The sequence below is a fragment of the Pongo pygmaeus genome, chromosome 17, assembly GCF_028885625.2.
Source record: "Pongo pygmaeus isolate AG05252 chromosome 17, NHGRI_mPonPyg2-v2.0_pri, whole genome shotgun sequence".
Taxonomy (NCBI): domain Eukaryota; kingdom Metazoa; phylum Chordata; class Mammalia; order Primates; family Hominidae; genus Pongo; species Pongo pygmaeus.
In genome coordinates this window covers 21,256,137-21,281,032 of record NC_072390.2, presented here as the reverse complement: position 1 = coordinate 21,281,032, position 24,896 = coordinate 21,256,137, and the positions used below count along the sequence as shown (strand labels likewise).

At 39.2% G+C, this 24,896-nt stretch overlaps 2 protein-coding genes across 4 annotated transcripts in view; one reads left to right on the top strand and one right to left on the bottom strand.

The window, feature by feature from the left end:
• The window catches only part of FAM210A (family with sequence similarity 210 member A), a 59,158-nt gene extending 51,588 nt beyond the window's left edge, over positions 1 to 7,570 (bottom strand). The window contains exon 1 of one of the 2 annotated variants that reach the window (XM_054461247.2): positions 7,281 to 7,570. The gene's annotated coding sequence lies outside the window, so the exon portion shown is untranslated. The remainder of the gene's footprint in view (positions 1 to 7,280) is intronic. The other variant, XM_063653351.1, reaches the window with a different exon arrangement.
• RNMT (RNA guanine-7 methyltransferase) overlaps positions 7,526 to 24,896 on the top strand; it is a 37,378-nt gene continuing 20,007 nt past the window's right edge. The window contains exons 1-8 of one of the 2 annotated variants that reach the window (XM_054461243.2): positions 7,526 to 7,681; positions 11,515 to 11,643; positions 12,362 to 12,820; positions 15,341 to 15,476; positions 17,905 to 18,030; positions 21,050 to 21,162; positions 22,406 to 22,587; positions 23,377 to 23,541. In XM_054461243.2, the coding sequence (XP_054317218.2) occupies positions 12,404 to 12,820; positions 15,341 to 15,476; positions 17,905 to 18,030; positions 21,050 to 21,162; positions 22,406 to 22,587; positions 23,377 to 23,541 (1,139 nt within the window). In that variant the 5' untranslated portion in view covers positions 7,526 to 7,681; positions 11,515 to 11,643; positions 12,362 to 12,403. The remainder of the gene's footprint in view (positions 7,682 to 11,514; positions 11,644 to 12,361; positions 12,821 to 15,340; positions 15,477 to 17,904; positions 18,031 to 21,049; positions 21,163 to 22,405; positions 22,588 to 23,376; positions 23,542 to 24,896) is intronic. The other variant, XM_054461246.2, reaches the window with a different exon arrangement.

The following is a 24,896-nucleotide window of genomic DNA, read 5'->3' as shown; positions in this document are numbered from 1 at the left end:
TTTATACAGTGTGCCACACAAATAAAATTTTTCTTAACATTATATATGACATTCATTTGGCAAACACTACATTGCAAACCCATCACTGTTTATCTAATTCCTCTAATTTTAAGAAATGACTCAAATTACAATGCAGCTTACTAAGCAACTCAAACTAGAACAAGAATTGCAGTATTTCAAATAGCAAGGAAGAGTTACTATGATTCATGCTTACATTAAAAATCAAGGAATCCAAATAAAATACCATGTTTAATTCAATTTATCAAGTCCAAGAAGTTACAAAGGCAATGTAGAAGAAGTAAGTAAAAATGGGGAAGCCCTAATTTTTAAGTCTGCCTTGAAAACAATTTTTTCTTATCAATGAGACTTTCTAATAGGACTCATCTTGCCATTGGCATCCACAAAATCTAACCACCCACCTCCACTTCTCCAGGAGGATCCCTTCCTAATGTCTGATGCCTCTTCCCTCACCTCCATTCTTTGCCCACTGCTGCACATGCTTAAAGTCCGCCACCCTTTCACCCACAGAGGTCACAGACCACTGCTACCATGGTTAATTCTCAGAAGTAATAAACTCAGAACCTGAAAGCACATAATGCCTACAAGACTGTTCACTATTTCAAACTTCTGCTCTGGTTTACATGAATTAAAAAAAAAAATCACTCTATTTTTTCTGCTGTATCAAGGCAAAAAAATTCTACAATCACATTTAAAGGCATGGACTAATGACTTCACAAGACATTGCAGTAGCAGTTTCAGTTGTGTTAAGAGAAGCTAAAAATTAGCAGGTTCTGTGCTAAGCACTGTATCATCTCATTTATTCTATAAAATCACTCCATGAGGAAATTAAAACACAAAGTTTGGTCACTTACTCAAGGATGACATACTTAGTAAATATAACATAACCAGGATTTGAACACATGCCATCTCTTTGTGCTCTTAACTGCTGAAATATTCTAGTCATCCTCCTAGTCAGGTTGCATAACTTGGTGGCCCATGTTTAAGCGTAGAGTTTCTATTAAGCCCAGTAGCAAGCCCAAAAGCTGTTTCTTAAAAGAGTGGTTACCTGCAAAGGATGGAAAGGCTTTGCTCCAAAATCCTAAGGTTATACACTGTAATTATCTCCTATAGGGCCTGCCAAAGGTTCCTAACAGCATTTCAATCTGCCACTGACATTTCAAGCACCAGAAGATCTGCTGGGTCATACGGCCTGAGTGGCAGAGCAGTTTGCACAGCAGCCTGTACCTGTTGTAGAGGCGCCTTTTGTTCTGGGATCCACTCAAAACTAGCAGCATTTTGAGTCAGTCAGTAAACAACCTGAAGTAGCACACCCAAATGAAGAATTTGTCATCTCCAAAATCCAAAGAGGCCCACTAAACCTTGCTTCTCTCTTTTTGTTATAGGTGGGAACATGCCCTACACCACGCCAGTGGACCCCTAGAAATTTCACAGGTGGAAGGCCCCTGAATATTTGTGGATTTCCCACCCTCTGACATGCAGATGTCATACCAGTAAGTCTAGAGTAGTTGTTCCTTCTTGCCCACCAGGTCCAATCAGCATAATGTCATCAATGTGATGGGCCAGTATGATGTCTTGTGGAAGGGAAGGGCAATCAGGGTCTCTATTTGTTTGCTACAGCTACTGTAATAGAGAACTACAAACTGAGGAGCTCACAAAACAGAAACGTACTGTCTCCAGCTCTGGGGTTAGAAGTCCAAGATCAAGGTGTCAGTAGGGTTTGTTCCTTCAAAGGGGGTGAGGAAGAATCTGTTTCATGCCTCCCCCCTTGCTCCTGATGGTTTACTGGAAATGTGTGACATTTCTTGGTGTTCCTCTACTTCAGTTTCACACGGCATTCTCCCTGTGTGAATGTCTGTGTTCAAATTCCTCCTGTTTATAAGGACACCAGTTGTGTTGGATTAGGGGCCCAGCCTACTCCAGTATGACCTCATCTTATCTAATTACATTTTTAACTACCCTATTCCCAAATAAGGTCATACCCTGAGGTACTAAGGGCTAGGAATCCAATACATAAATTTTTAGAAGACACAATTCAACTCATAACAAGATCACAGAGATCTTGTTATGACATAGTGTTGGAGAGTTGACATTCCCGAGGTAGGACAGTGAAGGTGTATTTTTGGCTTTGCTAGTTGAAAGAAAACTGCTTTTGGTGATCTTTACTAACAGATACTAAGACAAAGTATTCAGCAGATCAATAACTGTATGCCAGTTACTAGGGGATAGGTTCTCAAGTAATGAAATGACATCTGGAACAGCAGCTGCAATTAGTCACCACTAAGTTTATGATAATCCACTGTCATTTTCCAAGATCAATCTGTTTTCTGCACAGGCCAAATAGGAGGGTTGAATGCGAATATGTCAGGAATCATCACCCCTGCATCCTTAAGTGCACTAATCTCTGCAATTCCTCCGGGAATGAGGTATTGCTTTTGGCTCACTATTATTCCAGGAAGAGGCAGCTCTAGTGGCTTCTACTTGGCTTTTCCTACCACAATCGCCCTCACTCCACAGGTCGGGGAACCAGCGTGGGGATTCTGCCAGTTGCTGAGTATGTCTATACCAGTTATGCATCCTGGAACTGGCAAAGTAACCACAGGATGAATATGGGGACCCACTGTGAGGAGGACCTGGGTTAAACTTCCATTGACCACCCAACCTCAACAAGTCCCTACTCTGAATGGCGGGCCAAAATGACACTTTGAGCGTCCTGGAATTAGTGTCAGTTCAGAGTTAAGAGTTCAGTAATCCGTGAGAAGTCTAATTATTTCCTCTTCTCCAATGCACACTTACCCTGATAAACCATAGGTCCCTTTGGGAAAAGCTGAGAAAAAAATTAACGGTATAAATTCTTGGCAGCGCAATGGGGTCCTTCCTCAAAAAGATCCAGCCTCCCCTCAGTCAAGGGGTTCTGGGTCTGTAAAGTGACTCAAATCTGGGAATCGACTGAGGGACCATGACTCTTTCTTTGGTAATTAAAGTAAGGCTTCCATTCACTTGACCTAGAACTCTTCTGCTTATAGAGACCAAGTCAGAATTCAGTAGACCGCCCATCGAGTTCTCTCCTATGGACACCATGACCACCCACCCAATTAGGACCCCCAAGTCAGGCTGTTCAGATTGTTGCTTTGACTCCGCTGTCCCCCATGATGGCAACACACCCACTTACTCTTTGGTGATCACATGGCCCCTGCCATCCTAGATCCAACCATCCCTGCTGCAGCTAAAGACCCCCAGTCAGTGGCAACAGCTCCCACTGCAATCTCTGACCTGAAGAGAAAAAGCAACCCCAGAGCTCTTCACGGATTCCTGAGGAGAACCGGCAATGTCTTGCAAGGTAACTACCTCAAGGGAGGTCATTACAGGTTCTTCAGGCAAAGCAGAGTTAACGTCCTCAAACAGAGATGGAAGAATTGCTTCTACTGGCAAAAAAGAGTGAGTCAAATTTAGGAGTTTAACATCCCCAACTTCATCAGGATGTTCCCATATGGCCCTATTCCAAATGTGCGGATCCCATTCCTTCCCAATCAATGCCCTCATTTTAATAGCAGACCAAGGTGAAGAAGGGAATTCAGTTAGCACTGTAATTCAGCCACCTACCTACAGGATGAGACTCTGGATTTGGTTTTCACCAACCTCAGCTCTGCAGCTACAAGAGATACGGGTTTCTTCAGGGCAGACAGAGAAACTTTTCAGGTCACTTATGTGGAGCTTCAATCGGGAATTTGAAGCCTTAAGCTCCCCTTTTCTTTCTTTTCTTTTCTTTTTTTTTTTTTTTTTTGAGACAGTCTCACTCTGTCACTCAGGTTGGAGTGCAGTGGTGCGATCTCGGCTCACTGCAACCTCCACCTCCTGGGTTCAAGCGATTCTACTGCCTCAGCCTCCCGAGTAGCTGGGATCACCCTTTTCTTTTCTCACTTTACCCAGCACAGTTAAAAGCAACCAGCCTATCTTATTATACTCATTAATTTGATTAAAATGTTCTAAGGTATCAAATACCTGATCATTCTGAATCTTGTCTATAAGCATGAGTGGGAGTATCTAATAGTGATCTTTTGCATATCTCTGTTGCCATATCACACCAGGGACTATCAGTGCCCTCTTTTCTACTGGGAATACTCATTATTGCCTTTGAATTTGATCAGTTTAGAAAACCAATTCCAGAAACACTATAATCAATTCAGAAAACTCATCCTTAAGATTCTGCTCACTAGAAGCACTCTCAGCACCCAAATTTGAATCAGTCAGGGCTCTACAGAGACACAGAACTGATAAGAAAAAATATATAGATGTAGATAAAAACAAATATCTTCATCTACATATAGACAGATACAGAGATATTGGTTTTTTAAGGAACTGGCTCACACAACTGTAGGGGCTAGCAACTTCAAAATGTGTAGGGTAGATCTACAGACAGGAAACTTAGGAATTGATGCTGCAGTTTTGAGGAAAATACTGTCTTCTTCAGGACACCTCAGTCTTGGCTTTTTTAGCCTTCAATTGATTGAATGAGGACCACCCACATTATTTAGGGTAATATCCTTTAGTTTAGGTCAACTGATTATAGATGTTAACCACGTCTTCAGAATACCATCATAGCATCAATCAAACTAGTATCTGATTAAATAACTAGGTATTATAGCCTAGCTAAACTGACATAATAAAACTAATCACCACACACAGTATTACTCACAAAATCTTATTTTCAACTGAAGGAAAAACCTTTTAAACAATAATATTTTATTTGTTCCTGAAAGACAATGAAATTTCAGTAGGAACACTTCCCTGAGTGGAACAGAGGAAAAGTCCTTCATCCAAAACTATTTGGAGGAACAAAGCTTCCACGAACCACCTCTCTTCACAGAACACTATCTTAGGAAACTATAACATTGTTTCTACATTTTTTAAATAATCTCTATGTTTCAAAAATATAATACTCAACTCTACAACAGAAATCACACTTTAAAATTATACCTCTGAGAGAAGTGCTCTCACTTTCTTACAAATGGGTTGAAATAAATCCTGCATGTCCTTTCCTTGTCTTGGTGGAGCTCACATTCCAGCAAGATAACATCCTTATCTAACTGTTTTCTCTCGGCACATCATAACCAGGCATTAAGAAGTATCAAAACACTTTCTGAAAATCTACTATTTGCTAGGCAACGTCCAGTTCTGAGTATGGCCTTCTAGCCGGCACTGTTTCATTATTAGCAGAGTCTGGTCAATCAGCCAGACTGCCTGGGTCCAAATCCTGATCCCACTACTTAACAAGCTGCATGATCTTGGCCAAGTTACTTAACCCTCATCTGTAAAACAAACACTCATAACTATACCACTGGGTTCGGTTAGAATCAAACGAGTGCAAATGAATAAAGCACTAACCTTGGCACCTAAAAGGTACTCAAGTATTAGCTATTATTATTTTGATGTCCAGAAAACCAGAGATTACTCAGGTAATAATGAGGAAAAAATAACACCAATGGTAACTTTAAAATCATTTTTATCTGGCTCATTTACTTCTTACATTAACTGCTTTCAAGAATCCTTCCCCTCTATTCTCAAATGAATTTACACGACTTCTAGTTAAGTTTTATAAAAACTAAAAAATGTAATCTCTATATATCCCATCATCGTGGAGTTTTCATAAACACATAGTTAAGAGGCTTTTAATCTAATAACATTTTTTTGTTTTGTTTAGTTTTTTTTGAGACAGAGTCTCGCTCTGTCGCCCAGGCTAGAGTGCAACGGCGCAATCTCGGCTCACTGCAACCTCCACCTCCTGGGTTTAAGCGATTCTCCTGCCTCAGCCTCCTGAGTAGCTGAGATTACAGGCATGTGCCACCACGCCCGGCTAATTTTTGTATTTTTAGTAGAGACGGGGTTTCACCATGTTGGCCAGGCTGGTCTCAAACTCCTGACCTCGTGATCCAACCGCCTCGGCCTCCCAACGTGCTGGGATTACAGGAGTGAGCCACTGCGCCCGGTGTTTAAAAACATTAAAACATGTTTTCAAAAGTCAAAATTTACACTCATTTTCTGTAAAATGACAACAGCAATTATCTCAAGAAACTTAAGCATCAGGACCAGGGAATGTAACTGCCTGGTTCTAATGCTTGTATGTGCCTATAATGCATTCGATCTCTAAGACCTACACCTTTGCAGTTGTCAATATTCATGAAATGAGATTAATTCTCAACTTAGCTCATTTCATATAATAACAAATACAAGCAGTCATCAGAAATTGATGGCTTATCCTTATTTGTGAAAAATAGGCCTCATTCTTGGTTCAAAGTTTGTAAGGGGTCAACAACCTCAGATGGGCTAATGCTCACAATTTAGAAGTGATTAGATTGGAAAGTACAACGCTGCAAATGCAGCCTTCCCCAAAGCCAGATCTACTCATTAATATACCTCTGCCTACTGACAAGAAGGCAGGCTGGTAAAGCACATTTTCAAAGCTGTTTTAAATGAATCAATTTTGGTAAAGAGTAATTCAAGACGGATTGTAAATCTGATCAGTTTTACAACCTTGGAAGGTGGGGACTTGACGCACGACGTTAATATGCACATGCTTCAATAATCTATCCACAGGTAGTTTTGACCCTGATCTCAGGTTGAAAGTCCTCAACTATGGAGCTTTCGAGTTTCAGTACAGTAGGCGCTTTCACTCCCCAGTAGAAATCTGGGGTGATGGCCAAAAAAAGTGTGTTGTCTCCCCCAAACTACACCATGCCAAGTTGAGCCAACGCAGACTAATGCATCCTTAGGTATTTGTCAAGAAGAGGTATAGGCTGTCCCTTTTCTCAGAATCTAACAGGTAAGAATGGTCTCTTGTGGCTTCCCAAATACGGTGGTAAGGACCAATCTGCCAGTCCCTAATAAGAAATTGCTAATTTTTAAAACCATTCCGACCGCGGGCGCTTCCAGGCCCCTCTTCAACTGGCTTCCGAGGAAGGGAAGAGAACACGGTGAAGGGTTACAGCAGAGGAGGCTGAAAAACAGTCCCAAAGCAAGATTTGCCAGGACACTGGCTCGACCCGGAAGGGCGGGAGGACCTCTCTCGGCCGCCGGGGTCTGTGGGGTCGGCGACTGTGGACGACCCCAGTCTGGCGGTAGTACACTGCCACAGTCGGAAGAGCGGCGCACGCGAAGCAGTTGCCGGGTTCGCGCCGCGAGTCAGCTCCCGGACACACGCCCAGGGTTGAAGGTGCCCTCTAGACCCCTCCCGCTGCCCCACAGAGGCCTGGGGCCCATGCTACCTCTTAGGACGCTGCAGCCGCCGCCGCCGCTTCCCGCCGCGCAGGCTGGACCACAGCTCCTTGGATGCCACGGCGGTGTCACTCAGCAGAGCAGCCCGACAGAGCGTGGAGCCGCGTGCTGGAACCCGCGGGGCTCAGCCGGACGCTAGCCCCCTACCGCCCGCGGCCCCACCAGCCGCGCCCACTAGCAACGTGCTCGCGACCGCCAGTGCCCACTCAGCGAAGCTTCTGCATGCCGCGCGCGGCACGTCGGGACTCGTAGTTCCGGCGCGGAGGACGTGCGTCGCGGCACCCTCCCCTGAGCGTCTTCACGTGACGCTCGCACCTCCGGAAGTGACGTAAGCAGACACGCGTGGCGCGGACCGCCGTTTCCGCAAACAGAATCGCGTTTGGCTGTGCTGGTGAGTGTGACGGCTGGAACTCCGGCCCTTCCTTTCTTTGTGTTTATCCCTCCGCCGTCGTGGAGGGGTGGAAGTGGCACTCCCATCCCTGACATGGGCTCACTTCGCATTAGCCCTGTGGTTCACTGCCCAACGCGTGGGTGTATTGCCTTGTGTCCTCAGTCCCAAGCAAAATGGGAACTCCTTGGGGTGGGCGGGCGCTGTTCCTCCTCCAGACTGGGCGAGCCCGGGTGGGAGAAGCAGCTCGCGCCCCAGGGCCGTGCTGGGGAGGGGCGTGGGGTCCGCAGGTTTGTCTTCAGCGGCTCCTCGGAAACCTGAACCAGAGGTTGAGTAACAGGCTGCGCGAATGATGGAGGGGGTGAACTTGGCTGGAGAAGTCCCTTCTCGCCTCTGTGCGTCCTCTCGGTCCCCGTAGTAGAGGGTCAAGCGGGCGGGTCGGGGCTTAGAGCTTATCCCGCTTGGGCTTTATCCCGGCGGCCCTGGCGGCCTGCTCGGTCGTACCCTGAGGAGCTGAAATGACGCAGAGACATAGCTTGCTTCGGAGGTGTGACTGGAAAGCCGGGTCGAAATGTCCGTGTGGTTACTTATCGCGTGTCCATCTCCATGTCAGTCGACCACCTCTCGAAGGTTTCTTCTCGAAGATTTTGAGGGACAGCTCTCTTCTCTTTGGAGTGTTTTCATTACTCCACTTTGAGTTTGGTTTGGGGTTTTTTCCCCCCGTTTGTTAAATTGATACATAGAAGTTGCACATATTTGCAGGTACAGGTGATATTTTGATACATGCATACAGTGTGTAACGACTAAATCAGGGCAGTTGGGATATTTGTCATCTCAAACATTTATCTTTATATTGGGAACATTCCAATTTTTCTTTTAGCTATTTTGAAATACACAATAAGTTATTGTTAACTGTGTCCACCCCACTGTACTATCAGGCACTAGATTTTATTTCTTCTGGGGTTTTTTGTACCCATTAACCAATTTCTCTTCTTCATCCCCCTCTTCCTGCTACTCTTCCTAGTCTGTGGTTACCACCAATCCACTCTTTACCTCCATCAGGTCCACATTTTTAGCTCCCACATGAGTGACAACATGATATTGTCTTCATGTGCCTGGCTTATTTCACTTAACATAATGACATCCGGTTTCATCCATGTTGTTGCAAATGACAGGATTTCATTCTTTTTAATGACTAATATTCCATTGTGTATATATGCTACATTATCTTTATTCGTCTGTTGATGGACGCTTAGGTTGATTCCATAGCTTGACTGTTGTGAATAAACTTGAGACTGCAGATATTTCTTAGATATACTGATTTCCCTTCTTTTGGATCTGTACCCAGATTTGCAAAACTATTCATCGGACAGGTGATTAACAACCAGAATATAGAAGAAACTCATCTCAATAGCACTAGTTCTATTTTTTGTTTTTTGAAGAACCTCCATCATACTTTTCCCAGTATGTAAATTAGTGGCTATGCTAATTTACATTCCCCCTAACAGTGTACAAGTGTTCCCCCTTTTCTGCATCCTCATCAGCATCTTTTTTTTTTTTTTTTTTTTTTTTTTTGTGACGGAGCCTTGCTCTGTCGCCCAGGCCGGAGTGCAGTGGCTTGATCTCAGCTCACTGCAACCTCCACCTCCCGGCTTCAAGCGATTCTCATGCCTCAGCCTCCCGAGTAGCTGGGATTACAGGCGCACATCACCATGCCTGGCTGATTTTTGTATTTTTGGTAGAGACGGGGTTTCACTATGTTGGCCAGGCTGGTCTTGAACTCCTGACCTCAAGTGATCTGCCCACCTCCACCTCCCAAAGTGCTGGGATTACAGGTGTGAGCCACCGTGACGGCCTCAGCATCCATTTTTTAAAAATCTTTTTGATAAAAGCCTTTTTAACCGAGATGAGATGGTATCTCATTGCGGTTTTGACTTGCATTTCCCTGATGTTACTGATATTGAGCATTTTTTACATATATACCTGTTGGCCATTTGTGTGTCTTTTAAGAAATGTCTGTTCAGATCTTTTGCCCATTTGTAGTAGGATTGCTTTTTTTTTGCTATTGAGTTGAGTTTCTTCTTATTCCTGTTGTGAATCCCCTGTCAGATGAATGGTTTTGCAGATATTTTCTCCCATTCTGTAGGTTATCTCTTCACTCTTATTTCCTTTACTGTGCGGGAGTTTTTAGCTTGATGTAATCCCATTTGTCTGTTTTTGCTTTTGTTGCCTGTGCTTTTGAGGTCTTACCATAAAAATCTTTGCCCAGACCAGTGTCTTGAAGCATTTCCACAATGTTTTCTTCAAGTAGTTTCACACTTTTGGGTATTAAATTTTTCAGTCCATTTTGATTTTATTTTTGCATATGGTGACAGAGAGTGGTCTAGATTTCCCAGCACCATTTTTTGAAGAGACTGTCTTTTCACTGTGTACGTTCTTGGCACCTTTGTTGAAAACAAGTTGGCTGTAAACATGATGCTTGGTTTTAAACATTCTTACTCATTTTTGTGGTCATCTGGAATGCTGTGTCATTTCTTCTGACCTAATTATGTTTTTATGGTGTCACATCTGTGATATCATGAAAGTGACATAAATAAAATTCATGCTTAAATCTCAATATTAATTTTAGGTAATAAATATAGCTAAAGATAAGTCACATTTCTTTATTTGAATTTAAAGCCAATGTCCATTAGGAAATCAATGGCAGAGGAGGAGAAATAGGAATTTGATAAGTTGGTAGCCAGTTTTTCTAGATAATCATTTTAAGTATTCTGAAAATTACTTTTCTGATTTGTTGTTGTTCTCTGATTCAATTCTATTTGGTACCTCTTGGTATTTTGTTACCTCAAATGGTAGGTCATGAAAACTAATAACCATTGAAACCCTTACCCATTATTCATAGTGACTTGTTACCCATTCCTTTAAGCAACTTGATTTCTTATTCTTTTTCATTATCCAAAAGGCTTTTTATTTATTTACTTATTTTTTTTTTTAAGCACAAACACTTCTTTCATGAAAAAGCTTTTTTTTTTAAGTGGGGTCTCACTTTGTTGCCTAGGCTGGAGCGCAGTGGCACAATCACGGCTCACTGCAGCCTGGACTTCCTGGGCTCAGGTGATCCTCCTACTTCAGCCTCCTGAGTAACTGGGACTAAGGCATGTGCCACCATGCCCAGCTATTTTTTGTAGAGACGGGATTTTACCATGTTGCCCAAGCTGGTCTCGAACTCCAGAGCTCAAGCAGTCTGCCCACCTCGTTCCCCCAAAGTGGTGGGATTACAGGTGTGAGCCACTGTGCCCAGCGAAAGCTTAACATTTTAATAGTGGTATATAAGGTATAAACATCTTGAAAATATGATTTACATTGAGCTTCTCCATAGTAGGAGGTCACTAAATTTGTTGAATGGCTTAATAAATGAACCACCATAATTCTTGCCCAAAAGATAGTTCAGTTATTTCTCTCACTTTCCCGTCTTAATGTAGGTCTAAAAACATATTTGAAAGAGACTTAATGGTCATCAAACTGCAGGCTGAGTCCTGAAACTTGTCTAAAGCCATTTCTACTCTCTTCACTTTCTACCTAATTGGAACACCCATTATGAAATATGATTTCAGAAATCTTGCTGTAGAATCCCAAACTTTTTCTGTTCTTGATGCCCTTAGTGTCCATAGGCCAAAAGAAATATAACAGTTCCATTTATTAAGTAGTTTACCCCAAAGAATTTAAAAGTATTTATGGTCTAACAACTTTATGTCTGTTTAAAAAATTAACACACATAAATTGGGGGGAAAGGTAATGTTTCTGTTTTATTCTTGATTAATCACAATCCCTTACAGGATGTGTGAACCTATTGGGTACTGTACAACTTCAAGCCTCGAAATCAGATAGGCACCACCAACCTCATTTCCTGTTTCACCTTGATTTTCTGTGATATCAAAATCTCAGCTTCACAAAGTCATTGAAAGGTATGTAGTGCAATCTATTTAGCTGGAACTGTGCTGTACTTAAAGCTGGTAGTTTCTGTGATATCTTCCACATTAGGTTCTATGGTGCCTGTTTGTTATGGTGCCAACCATGCAGTTTGGGAACCAGGGTTATAGAGTAAGGATCAGAACCGAAATGGAGCTAGTGCATGTGTATCCCCACTTCCTTTGTCAGCTTTAATGCCAACAGTGACTTTTATGAATAAGATTATAGAATTTTGGGGGGATTATAATTAGTACTGCCATATTCAGAAATTCATACATAATATCAATTAACATTTTTTAATATTCTCTCTACAATTAGATTTTTTTAAACTCCTCGTTGATCAAATTCTAGTTAAAATTATTTTAGGCCAGGCGCAGTGGCTTACGCCTGTAATCCCAGCACTTTGGGAGGCCGAGGCAGGCGGATCACCTGGGGTCAGGAGTTAGAGACCAGCCTGCCCAATGTGGGGAAATCGGGTCTCTACTAAATATACAAAAAATAAGCCGGGCGTGGTGGCAGGTGCCTGTAATCCCAGCTACTTGGGAGGCAGAGGCAGGAGAATCACTTGAACCCCAGAGGTGGAGCTTGCAGTGAGCCGAGATCATGCCATTGCACTCCGGCCTGGGTGACAAGAGTGAAACTCCGTCTCAAGAAAAGAAAAATTGTTTTAAAGTCTTAGTGTTTACAAGTAATACCAATTTTTTCCCATTCTAGTGTTGGTTCATGAAGTTTTACCATCAATTCAAGTAATCATAAATGGCAAATTCTACAAAAGCAGAGGAGTATGAAAAGATGTCTCTTGAACAGGCAAAAGCGTCAGTGAATTCTGAAACAGAGTCTTCATTCAGTATTAATGAAAACACAACAGCTTCTGGGACTGGGCTTTCTGAAAAGACTTCTGTCTGTAGGCAAGTAGACACAGCAAGAAAGAGAAAAGAGTTTGAAGATGATCTTGTAAAGGAAAGTTCTAGTTGTGGGGAAGACACTCCATCCAAGAAGAGAAAACTTGATCCCGAAATTGTCCCAGAGGAAAAAGATTGTGGTGATGCTGAAGGCAATTCAAAGAAAAGAAAAAGAGAAACTGAGGATGTTCCAAAAGATGCATCTTCTACTGGAGATGGCACTCAAAATAAGAGAAAAATAACACTTGAAGATGTTCCTGAAAAGCAGAAAGTATGTTCAGTGTATTTTCTTTTATTCATAATAGAATATGTAAGTTTGAAATGTGGAACACCCGTGGATTCATACTGGTTTTTACATAATAGCTTAAGAATGTTCTATTTTTAATAGATACGGTTTTAAGACAAAGTAGGCTTTTACCTCTTATGATTTCTGTTAAGGTGAAATGTCTCCTGCTAATGAGAGAGATTTTTTAGTTTTTGTTTGTTTTTATTTTCTAATGAGATAATCTTTATCTTATTTTAGAATACTATTTAACTAGAAACTTTTTTTTCCGAGACGTAGTCTTGCACTGTCGCCCAGGCTGGAGTGCAATGGTGTAATCAAAGCTCACTGCAGCCACAACCTCCTGGGCATAAGCAGTCCTCCAGCGTTTTTAAAAAGACTAGAGTATGAGATCCAAATGATTTACCTATTTTTCTTTTTTATTAGGTGTTCAGCTCCAGTTTTTTTGTCAGAAGTTATCACTTAAAGGGATAACTTTTAAAATTATACCTAGCTTTACATCCCTTTATTAATGTAATTCCTTAAACTGTTTTCAACTTCTTATTAATGTATTTTACATACTGTTTTAGTTAAGTGAATGCAAATGCCTAATATTTAGCAAAGATATTATAGGGCAAGTTGTTTTCATCTGGAAATACCACATTAGAAAGGAATTTGAGGCAGAATCTGGAGTTAGAGGAAAAGAGTACTTTAATGAGTAAATAAAATTCTGCCATTGGCCCTTATGAGGAAAGTGACTGGTAGTGAGGCTTTTGTCATCAATGGAATGTGAATTCTTGTAACAGAGGGGAGCTTTTTTTTTTTTTGAGACAGAGTCTCGCTCTGTCTCCTAGGCTAGAGTGCAGTGGTGTAAACTCGGCTCACTGCAACCTCCACCTCCCGGGACCTCTACCTCCTGGATTCAAGCGATTCTCCTGCCTCAGCCTCCCGAGTAGCTGGGACTACAGGTGCCCACCACCATGCCCGGCTAATTTTTGTATTTTTAGTAGAGATGGGATTTCACCATATTGGCCAGGCTGGTCTTGAACTCCTGACCTTGTGATCTGCCCACCTCGGCCTCCCAAAGTGCTGGGATTACAGGCATGAGCCACTGCGCCCAGCTGGGAGCTTGTATTTTAAACATAGTTTTCAAACTTTTACTAGCCCCAGAACCCCTTTTTCAACTGAAAATCTTACACTTAAACCTGTTATGTAAAATAGGTCAAGGATTTGCTGAAAGGCCTTTCAGCACATCAGTGAAATTCAGCACTTCGGCTGAAAAGGGAGGTAGGAGGATCCGAAGCCCTTTACCTATCATGGCATTTTTACAGGATTCCTAGGGCCTCAGGAAGCACAAATTGAAAACTGTTGGGTTACATATAACATATATAATAGCATTATTATAATAGAAATCACTAACACTGCACATAGCCTACTGAATTCTAATCTCTCTTTTTTTTTTTGAGATAGTCTCGCTCTGTTGCCCACGCTGGAGTGCAGTGGCCTGATCTCGGCTCACCGCAACCTCCACCTCCTGGGTTCAAGCGATTCTCCTGCCTCAGACTCCTGAGTAGCTGGAATTACAGGTGTGCACCACCATGCCCAGCTAATTTTTGTATTTTTAGTAGAGATAGGGTTTCACCATGTTGGCCAGGCTGGTCTCAAACTCCTGACTTCAAGTGATCTTCCCACCTGGGCCTCCCACAGTGCTGGGATTATAGGTATGAGCCACCTTACCCAGGCCTAATCTCTTTATATACATTATCTTATTTAATTTTCACAACAGCTTTATAATAATAATGTAATTATAGCTTATTCCTAATTTATTCCTTTGTAGTAACACCAAACATTGACTGTCATTTATTGAACTGAATAAATCAGAACTCTGGAAGAGTACTGGGTTTATTAAGACATTGACACTAAAATTATGCAGATGAAATATCACAATGAAAATTTTAAACCTAGAGATGTTTTTCAAAATAAGGTGATATGGTTTGGGTGTGTCCCTACCTAGATCTCATCTTGAATTATAGCTCTCATAATTCCCACATGTGTGGGAGGGACCTGATGTGAGATAATTGAATCATGAGCACAGTTCCCCCATACTGTTCTCATGGTAGTGAATAAGTCTCACGAGATCTGATGGTTTTATAAGGGGTTTCCCCTTTTACTTGGCTCTTATTGTCTCTTGCCTGCCGCCATGTAAGACCTGCCTTTCACCTTCCACCATGATTGTGAGGCCTCCCTAGCCATGAGGAACTGTGAGTCCATTGAACCTCTTTTTCTTTATAAATTACCCAGTCTCGGGTATGTCTTTATCAGCAACATTAAAATGGACTGATACACAGAGACACAGAAAACAAATCTTAGGTCTAATGATAATTAGTGAGACTTCTGTGGTTAATTGCCATTGTTTAGTGAAGTTTACCAATTCTAATAGTATTTTATCCGTTCACAGGTCAAATGTTCTGAGGCTTATTTTTACCATGTTCTGATCCTTGATATTTTTCTATTCTCTTTTATTTTCAGAATCTGGAAGAAGGACACAGCTCAGCAGTGGCTGCCCATTACAATGAACTTCAGGAAGTTGGTTTGGAGAAGCGTAGTCAAAGTCGTATTTTTTACCTAAGAAACTTTAATAATTGGATGAAAAGTGTTCTCATTGGTATGATCCAACACCAAGCTACTGAGTCTTTAATTCCTGTTCGTTTAATTATCAAACCTTGACTTTATAAAGCTAGAACCAAGACTAGGTCTTGAAGACAAATTCTTCTAATATTTACTTTTGGTTGACTGTGTAAAATTTTAATGAGTGTTTAATTATTATGTTAATCAGGCTTTCAGAAGGCAATATTTTTTTAATGCACAGAATTAAGGTTACCTACTACTATTAAGTAATGATTCTATTTCACTCTAATAGTTTTGGAGCAACTGCATATTGTTGGTTAAACATTCAGGTTTCATTAAGTCAAGAAATAGGCAGTGTCTTGATTTGTTGAGGCCTTCAATTAATTGATAAAGATCATGTGTATTACATTGAGGATAGATGAAGACATTCAACTTTTTTGAGCCAAAATTTTATCTATTGGGAACTCACCTTTGAAATTAAAATGAAAGTGAGCAGAGAAAATATGATTCAGAATACAATTCTTGTCAGCACCATAAGATAGGGTAAAAAAAAGAATATAATTATTGCTCTGTTATGCACTAATTATTTAGTGCATTTAGTGCATTAAGTAGACTCTTAGATAAATTTAGAGAACTTTAAAAAGTGGTTTGTTTTAAAATTTTTCATAATAAAGATTTTTTTTCAAGCCAGTCGAAGAAGTGAGAATGCCTTCTTAATTATGCTAGAAAGAATAAAGTGCCAATTAGGGGTACTTCGTACTAGTTTTGATGATAATTTACTAATTTTCAAAGATAAATTACCTATTCTGAGAAGTATTAGCAGTAGGAACTAACTAGGCTTACTTTGAACACATTTTAATATTTTGTATATCACTTGTTTTTAATATTCATGTTCTGTTACAAAAATATTTGACTCTGCCATGTGTCAGCTTAGGCTAAATGAGTGTTCACTTTTTTTTTCTTTTTTTTTTTAAGATTAATGTAATGGCATTTTCAGCCTCTACTCACAAGGTTCTCTCTCTACCCCAGTCCTAATTTCTTTTCAGCCTTTCTCTTCCTTCATTATCCTCAATGATGCAGATAACTTATTGGATTTTTTATGAATTCTTATTTATTCATGTATTTTTTTATTGAATAACTTTTTTGAGTCCATATTTTCCACATTGTTACATGTATTATTTCTATAATCAGAAAAGAGGTATTTTTTTTAAAGGACTGAAGTCAGAGTTGGCAAAATTGTCTCTCAGCATATACAGGGTATTCTTTCCTTCTTCAGCTGTTCTAGCAGCTCTCTTGATGTGTGCTTTGCACCTGTCTTTAACGTCCTAATACAATCAGCGTGATCTGTGCCAAGCTTTCTCTCTGGCTTTTTCCTTTCTCAACACTCATTCTTTGTCACTCATTTTCTCTTTCTTCTTGGTGCTTGTAGCTTGGTAAGTAAACAGTTGAGTATAGTTCTTGAATGTGATAAAGGCTTTTTTGAAATTGTTTCTTGATGATTTCCTCTCTTGTTAGTCTTACTGTATATAAATGCAGAGATTTTATAATTGTTGTTTTTCGCTCTTTCAGTATTTTTATGCTATTAAGATTCATGGCAGAAAGTTAAATATTGTGGAACACTTGTGCTTCTGTTGAAGTTACTTTAAGTTCCTGCAGAAGGTGAAAGTACTTGTACAGGATATTTCAGCCATCAAAATAATACACACCTGAAAGTATCCAGCTCAGTAATAAAGACAAGGAGAATGTATCTAGGATTCAGTATTGTATCAAGTTTTAGAACTGTTGAATACTTAACTTGCCTGAGAATATTAATATGCTTTTAATTGACGTTTGAACAATTTGCCTATTGATGTTTGGGTGCCTACTGATGTTATCTGTTGGCTGTTAACGTCATTTAGTAGACTGGGGTCTACCAAATTCTGATGATGCTAAAACTAAAAGACATAGTGCTTTTTTTTTTTTCTAGTTTTTATATTTCTCTTGGTGGTAAGCCTGACATCTTTGATAATCAGGCTCTTTTATCATTGCATAACAACTTTGATTTACTTACGTGTCTACTGTTAAACACCTAGCTATGGAAAGAGAAAGCTACAAAAAAAATTATGAATAATTAGTTTTTCTCATCCTTACTTAGCTTTTTATCTCATCCTGAACAAGTGTTGTGTTGTCTTATATTAGAATTTTAAATATCTGCTATTTAAAATTCATTTTTGAAAGTAACATTCAAAATGCTGCCTTTATTTTCCAAAACACCAGACACATACTCTTCAATGATAGAGGATCAGATTAATCAACTCTTAGTCATATTTTTAGTTACTTATCAAAAGTTACAAATTACATAAATGGATGTGTAATAGTTTATGTTACATATTGGGCAAAAGATAGTAGGTTATTAGAGGTAACAGTTTATACTTCAGTAAAATTGAAGAAGAGGTAGTTTATTGTGACTGATTTCTCTCTTTTAGGAGAATTTTTGGAAAAGGTACGACAGAAGAAAAAACGTGATATCACTGTTTTGGACCTGGGATGTGGTAAAGGTGGAGATTTGCTGAAATGGAAAAAAGGAAGAATTAACAAGCTAGTTTGTACTGGTAAGATAAATAATGGTATGGGAAAGAATAATTTGTAGTCAGATAAATGGAAAATAAGAAGGATTGTCTCTAATTGCAAGATATCTGGGACTGTGCATGAGATGGGTTTTTTAAAAATTAATTACGGCCCGACGCGGTGGCTCATGCCTGTAATCCCAACATTTTGGAAGGCTGAGGTGGGTGGATCACTTGAGGTCAGGAGTTTGAGACCAGCCTGGCCAACATTGTGAAACCCTGTCTCTACTAAAAATACAAAAAATTAGCTGCGCATGGTGGTGCACACCTGTAATCCCAGCTACTCAGGAAGCTGAGGCAGGAGAATCACTTTTACCTTGGAGGGGAAGGTTATAGTAAGACAAGATCGCACCACTGCACACCAGCCTGAGTGACAGAGCAAGACTCCATCTCAAAAAAAAAATTAGTTACAAGACTTTCCTGATAGTTTCATACTAAGATTAATAAGCCTGGGATAACGTTTCCTTCCCAAAAGGAAGGAAGCTATCAAAGATGGTTGGAGTCATGTCTAAAGGGCAGACTTGAAAAGGTTTCCATTGGCAAAAATAGGATAATTTTAACATTAAAAAAAAAAAATAGCAGTTGGACACATCAAATCAGAAAAACACATTGTTCACCCTTGAAGGTTGCTAAGAAACTATTCTGAAACTTATAAATTAAGGGGAGGAAATCAAACATTTGTAATCAGATGGTTGAAAAGGGCAGTTCATTTTTTTTTAATCAGATAAATCAAAGAGGATTTATAGAATTAGAAAATCATTATTTTTTTCATTTATGAAATAATAGATCTAGGCAATCATTTTTTTTTTGCTACTGAAGCCATTAAGGGAAAAGTCGATAGTAACATAATGAATCAATCAATCACCTTAGTCCAGTGGTTAGTCTTAACACTGAAGTGGGACAAGCAGACGTCAGCGTCTTTCTGATGTGGTGAGTTAAAAGAGATACATACTCCCACTTCTGAAGTACTGCCCAAATTAGCAGTTCTCAGATTTTTTGGTTTTATGAGCCCTGTACACTTAAAAACTATTGAGGACCCCAGAAAGCTTTTTTGTATGTAATTATGGTAAGTAGCTACTGATATTTACTATATTAGAAATTAAAGCTGAGAATTTTGAAAATATTTTTTAGTTCATTAAAGTGAAAGTAACAAGGCTGGCTTTTACATTTTTGTAAATCCCTTTAGAGTTTGAAATTACAGGAGACAACTGGATTCTCACACCTGTTTCTGCATCCAATATGTTGTGATTTTATTTTGGTTGATAAGTAGCTGTAAAATAAAGAAGTATTTTAATAGCCTTTTTTGGTAATTGTAGATATTCGTCTGTTACTACATCAAAACTCAATAAGTGGTAGTTTCTTAAAGAGTAGTTACAATGGAATCTGAAACCTTACTGATGAACTTTTTATACTGTATAACATTAAAATCCATTAATCTGTCTTGCACTTCCTGCATGATTTTATAGTACTTGGAAAATACTGTTCACTAAAGTTATGCAGATCTAATTGTTGAGAATCAAAAAATCACGTGTTTAATATCACTGCCAATCAGAAAAGTATTGGGAAGAAGTCCAGCCCACAGTGATCAATACGAGTTTTTCAGGGTTGTAATTCTTATTTGAAAGTCAATTTTATTTTTGGCAACAAATACACTGTCCCTTGTCTCCCTTTAAATCAGTGGTCCCTAACCTTTTTGGCACCAGGGGCCAGTTTCATGGAAGACTGTTTTTCCACAGGAGCGGGGGGGATGGAATTCTACCTCAGATCATCAGGTGTTAGATTCTCATGAGGAGTATGCAACCTAGCTTGCCTGCGACTCACCTCCTGCTGTGCAGCCTGGTTCCTAACAGGCCATGGACCTGTACTGGTTTGTGGCCCAAGGGTTGGGGAACTTTAAGTGACAGATTCACTTTGTTCATTTTCAAGAAAATATGTGCCGGGTACTCAAGTCTGCATAACCGTAGTTTGTCAGTCATTCAAGTCAAAATGATTTTCTCAGAAAAAAAGTGGCCAGTACAGCTCAAAACTCAGAACAGTCATGTCGGTACTGTTCTTGAAGATGACCATCAAACTTTGTTAGGTAGCAGAAATGTTTTGTTACTTCCCATTTCATCACACAACATTTTAAAAAGTGTGTATTCAAAAGCCCAGGTTTAATAAAATTAACTGTCACCATTTTATCAAGGGCATTCTTAAATGAAACTGCTTTTCTCCCCCTGCATATTGTATAGTGGTGAAGAATACATGAAGTACCGCCAGTACCATTTAGTGCTGCTACTTTGTATTTGTGATAAGATCCCATTGCCTTTGTATTATCAGTGTGAATCTTTAAACAGGGAAAAGGGCAGGCTGGGCACAGTGGTTCATGCCTATAATCCCCAGCACTTTGGGAGGCAAAGGAGGGTGGATCACTTGAGGCCAGAAGTTAGAGACCAGCCTGGCCAATGTGGTGAAACCCCATCCTCTACCAAAAATACAAAAAATTAGCTGGGCATGGTGGCACACAACCTATAATCCTAGCTACTCGGGAGGCTGAGGTATGAGAATCACTTGAACCCTGGAGGCAGAGGTTGCAGTGAGTGAAGATCGCACCACTGCACTCCAGCCTGGGCAATACAGCAAGACTGTCTCAAAAAAGAAAAGGGCAAATAACATTTTATTATAAAAATATACCCTTGGTATTTCCAAAACTGGGCTTATTGATAGTGTTAGGTTTTATAATTCAGATTGGAATAAAACTTTCTCCTTTTTACTTTGAATAAGCATTTAAAAATCATGATAGAACTTTTCTAGCATCCGTACCTATCAAGACGCTTTTAGTTCCTCTTGAAAACTGATAGGGTATTTGCGTCGGAACAAAGCCCTTTTCTTTTCTTTTAAAGGAAATAAAACCTTTTCACTGGTACTGAGGCCGACTTTTATGCCAGAGTTTGTCAGTTGAGATCAATGTCTAGATTTCTGGCATTCTGTATTGATACTTACTAATACCCTTCCATCCTTCCAGATATTGCCGATGTTTCTGTCAAACAGTGTCAGCAGCGGTATGAGGACATGAAAAATCGTCGTGATAGTGAATATATTTTCAGTGCAGAATTTATAACTGCTGACAGCTCAAAGGTACAGTTTCTTTCTTTGGTCAACGTATTTTTTACATTTTTTAGTTTGGGTAAATAATTTGTTTTAAAAATCAACTCAATTTTTACTTTTTAAAAAAAATTTATTCTATTTTTTTGAGACAGGGTCTCACTCTGTCACCTAGGCTGGAGCACAGTGGCGCGATCTCAGCTCACTGCAACCTCCGCCTCCCAGGCTCAAGTGATTCTCCTGCCTCCCAGCCTCCTGAGTAGCTGGGACTACAGGCACATGCCACCACACCCAGCTAATTTTTATATATTTTGTAAAGATGGGGTTTTGCCATGTTGCCAAGGCTGGCCTCAAACTCCTGAGCTCAGGTGATCTGCCTACATCCCATAGTGCTGAGATTACAGGCATGAGCCATGGTGCCTGGACACTCATTTTTTAAAATGTGTTTTGAAACTTTAAAAACCTTGGGACATGCATTTTCACTTTCGACTGGAAATTCTATTGTGATAAATTCCCTTGAATGACTCACTGAATACTTGTAATTTTTTGCTTTTAATAATTTGAATTGAAATTAGCTGTTGCTTTTCTGTGTGGACATCATTTATTTTCCAGTATTTTGAAATAGAACTGAACTTATCCTATGTTTTGTTCACCTTGTAATTTATTAGTTTCCCAACATATCAGAGCCTGTTTGGTTTTTTCCTACCTTCCACCTGTTTCTGAATTTCTTAAAAAGAACTGCTTCAAGAGTGAAAGTCTCACCATGAACTTTTTGTTCTTCATTGACTTGCTGGCTCATTGAACTGTTACAGATACCTTTAATCATACACATTTTGTTTGAAATTTGAAAGTGAAAAAGATAAGTGGGAGTATACTGCCAGAAAGTTGTAATACCTTTCAAACATTTTTGCATTTTGTAAAAAATGCCAAACGCCAGATGTTTTTTAACTCAAGTTATTGTTGAATGTCATTTTATTTTAGCTGTCAAGTAAACTGATGAAAGGATCAACTTGAAATGTCATAATTGACTAATATATTTTAAACATGATTTCAGAATTCCTCAGTTTTTAAATACTGTGAAAGTGGGAATCAAATTATTCTGTTAAACTAGAATATATGCATGATTTCTATGTGTCCTTTATTGTACAAGGGAAAGGATAGGTTGAAGATTGTGAGGGAAAGGAAGAACCTTACATTCTAGAAGTTAATTTACTGAAAAGTTTTTAATCTTTGTTGTAGTTCCCTCATAATCTTAACTCATTTTAATTTGTTTCAGGAACTTCTGATTGACAAATTTCGTGACCCACAAATGTGTTTTGACATCTGCAGTTGTCAGTTTGTCTGTCATTACTCATTTGAGTCGTATGAGCAGGCTGACATGATGCTGAGAAATGCGTGTGAGAGACTTAGCCCTGGGGGCTATTTTATTGGTACTACTCCCAATAGCTTTGAATTGATGTAAGTACTTTTAAATATATTGTGGTTTATAAAATATTCAGTATTAAGTAGCAAATGTTTATCAGAGGTAGATTTTATTAAAATACGCTATTTTAATTTTATAAGTGTTGAACACTTTCATAAGATATTTGAGTAGACATTCAAAATTTAAATTCAATAGACAAATTTACAGATGAACTTTTAAAAGTTCATCTTTATGTGTAAGTTAGAGACTGAAGTTATAGTGATAGACAAACTGCAGGTCAGATAGACAGGCACAGAGATTAACCAGCTGTCATGAGAGTGATACCTACTTCCAGCTTAATTTTATTGGTGTGACTGTTGGTGATCTTTTAGTATATTGCTTCTTAAAGTAGCTCAAATCAGTGCAGTGGCTCATGCCTATAATCCTAGCACTTTGGGAGGCCAAGGCAGGAGGATTGCTTGAGGCCAGGAGTTTGAGACCAGCCTGGACAACATAGTGAGACCTTGTCTTTACAAAAAATTTACAAATTAGCCAGCATGGTGGCACGCCCCTCTAGTCCTTGCTCAGGAGGCTGAGGCAGGAGGATCACTTGAGCCCAGGAGTTGGTGGCTGTAGTGAGCTATGATCACACCACCACACTCCAGCCTGAATGACAGATTAAGACCTTGTCACTTTAAAAAAAAAAAAAAAGGTAGCCCAGATCTAATTAAAAAGCTAATCAAGTGTGCATCATGTAGTTTTTCACATGCATAATCTGATCAAAATAAGTCTACACTAATCACAATTTTAATCTTTTTATTTTGTTTGGGGGATAACCTTGATAGAAGACGCCTTGAAGCTTCAGAAACAGAATCATTTGGAAATGAAATATATACTGTGAAATTTCAGAAGAAAGGAGATTATCCTTTATTTGGCTGCAAATATGACTTCAACTTGGAAGGTGTTGTGGATGTTCCTGAATTCTTGGTCTATTTTCCATTGCTAAATGAGTAAGAAGTCATTAATCTGTTCACTCTTTTCTTTTTGTCTTAAGGGAAAGAAAATGGGGGAAAAGCAATATTTATTTTACTCTTTATTTTAAATAAGGGCCAAAGAAAAAGTATAATCTTGTTTTTTTTGTGTGTTTTTTTAAAAAAAATAAACAAAAAAGACGAGCCTCACATCTAGGGGATTATTGCCATGGGTCTCATATAGCCTAACTTAGTTTTCTCTCATTCCTGGAATTTTTTAATCCTATGGGTGAAAAAGGGAACCAGTTGCCTTCAGCTTATGGCACAAAATGCCTGACACTGCAAATAGCAAAAGTTTTTTTTTTTTTAGTGACTGCTGGTAACTTTGATGATAAACAATGAGTCTTCATAAATCAAAGATCCTCCTATTGACAGAGATGAGTATTAAAAGTTGTTTGCATTTCACTATAACTTTGAAATTGCCTATGTCTCACAGGCAATGTTGATGATAAAATCCTGATTCAGGAATGTATTCTCCCATGTGCCTGAATTCCTAGGAGTCCTCGCAAACTGTAGACACAGGAAAAGGTGGGGGTAACTGGGCCTTACCAGGTAAGGCTTCAAGGCCTTGTGATACACCTTGGTTTCCAGAGTTTCCCTGGTGGGGAGAGTATAATTAAAGTCAGCTTAAATGTAGGCCATGTCATGATTGATTGAACTTGATTTTCTACTTTTTAGAAACAAAAATCTTTTGTTTTGAATATTAACTGAGAAAAAGAAGAGGTATATCGTTTGCTTACTTCTGCTTGGTGATTATTTTAATTGTAACTCAGTCAGTCTGTAAAATTAGGGTTACAGTATTTTCAGGAGTTCTGTAATAGCTTATTCAATAATATAAGAAAGCCAAGTAGCACTGTGACTGAACATGAGGAAAATACTGTGCATAATTTTATAAATATAAACCGTTTACAAAATTTAAAAATATCAATTACATTTTGCTTTTTAATTTTTAAAACTAATAAACTGGGGAAATGTTACTGCTCTTCAACTTTATTTAAAAAAGAAATTAATTGTGGAATGTTATTGAGTATGTTTAATATGTTAGCTTGAGATTTTAGTTAACAGTTTGGTGATTTTAGTATAATCAAAAAGATAATAAAACAAAAGATTTGTTTTAAATGCTAAACAAGACCTAGCGGTCTTTTTTTTTTTTTAATTGCCTAATGATAGTAAACCTAAGTCATCAGTTTAATATCTAACTTTTTAAAAGATTATTTATTGAAACAGTATTGGATGAAATAGAATCTGAAAATGTGTGGGGGTTTTGAGATGCCTTTTTGCCATTTCATTAAGAAATTTAACAGAAATAAGCTTTTTGTGTGGCAAAACTTATT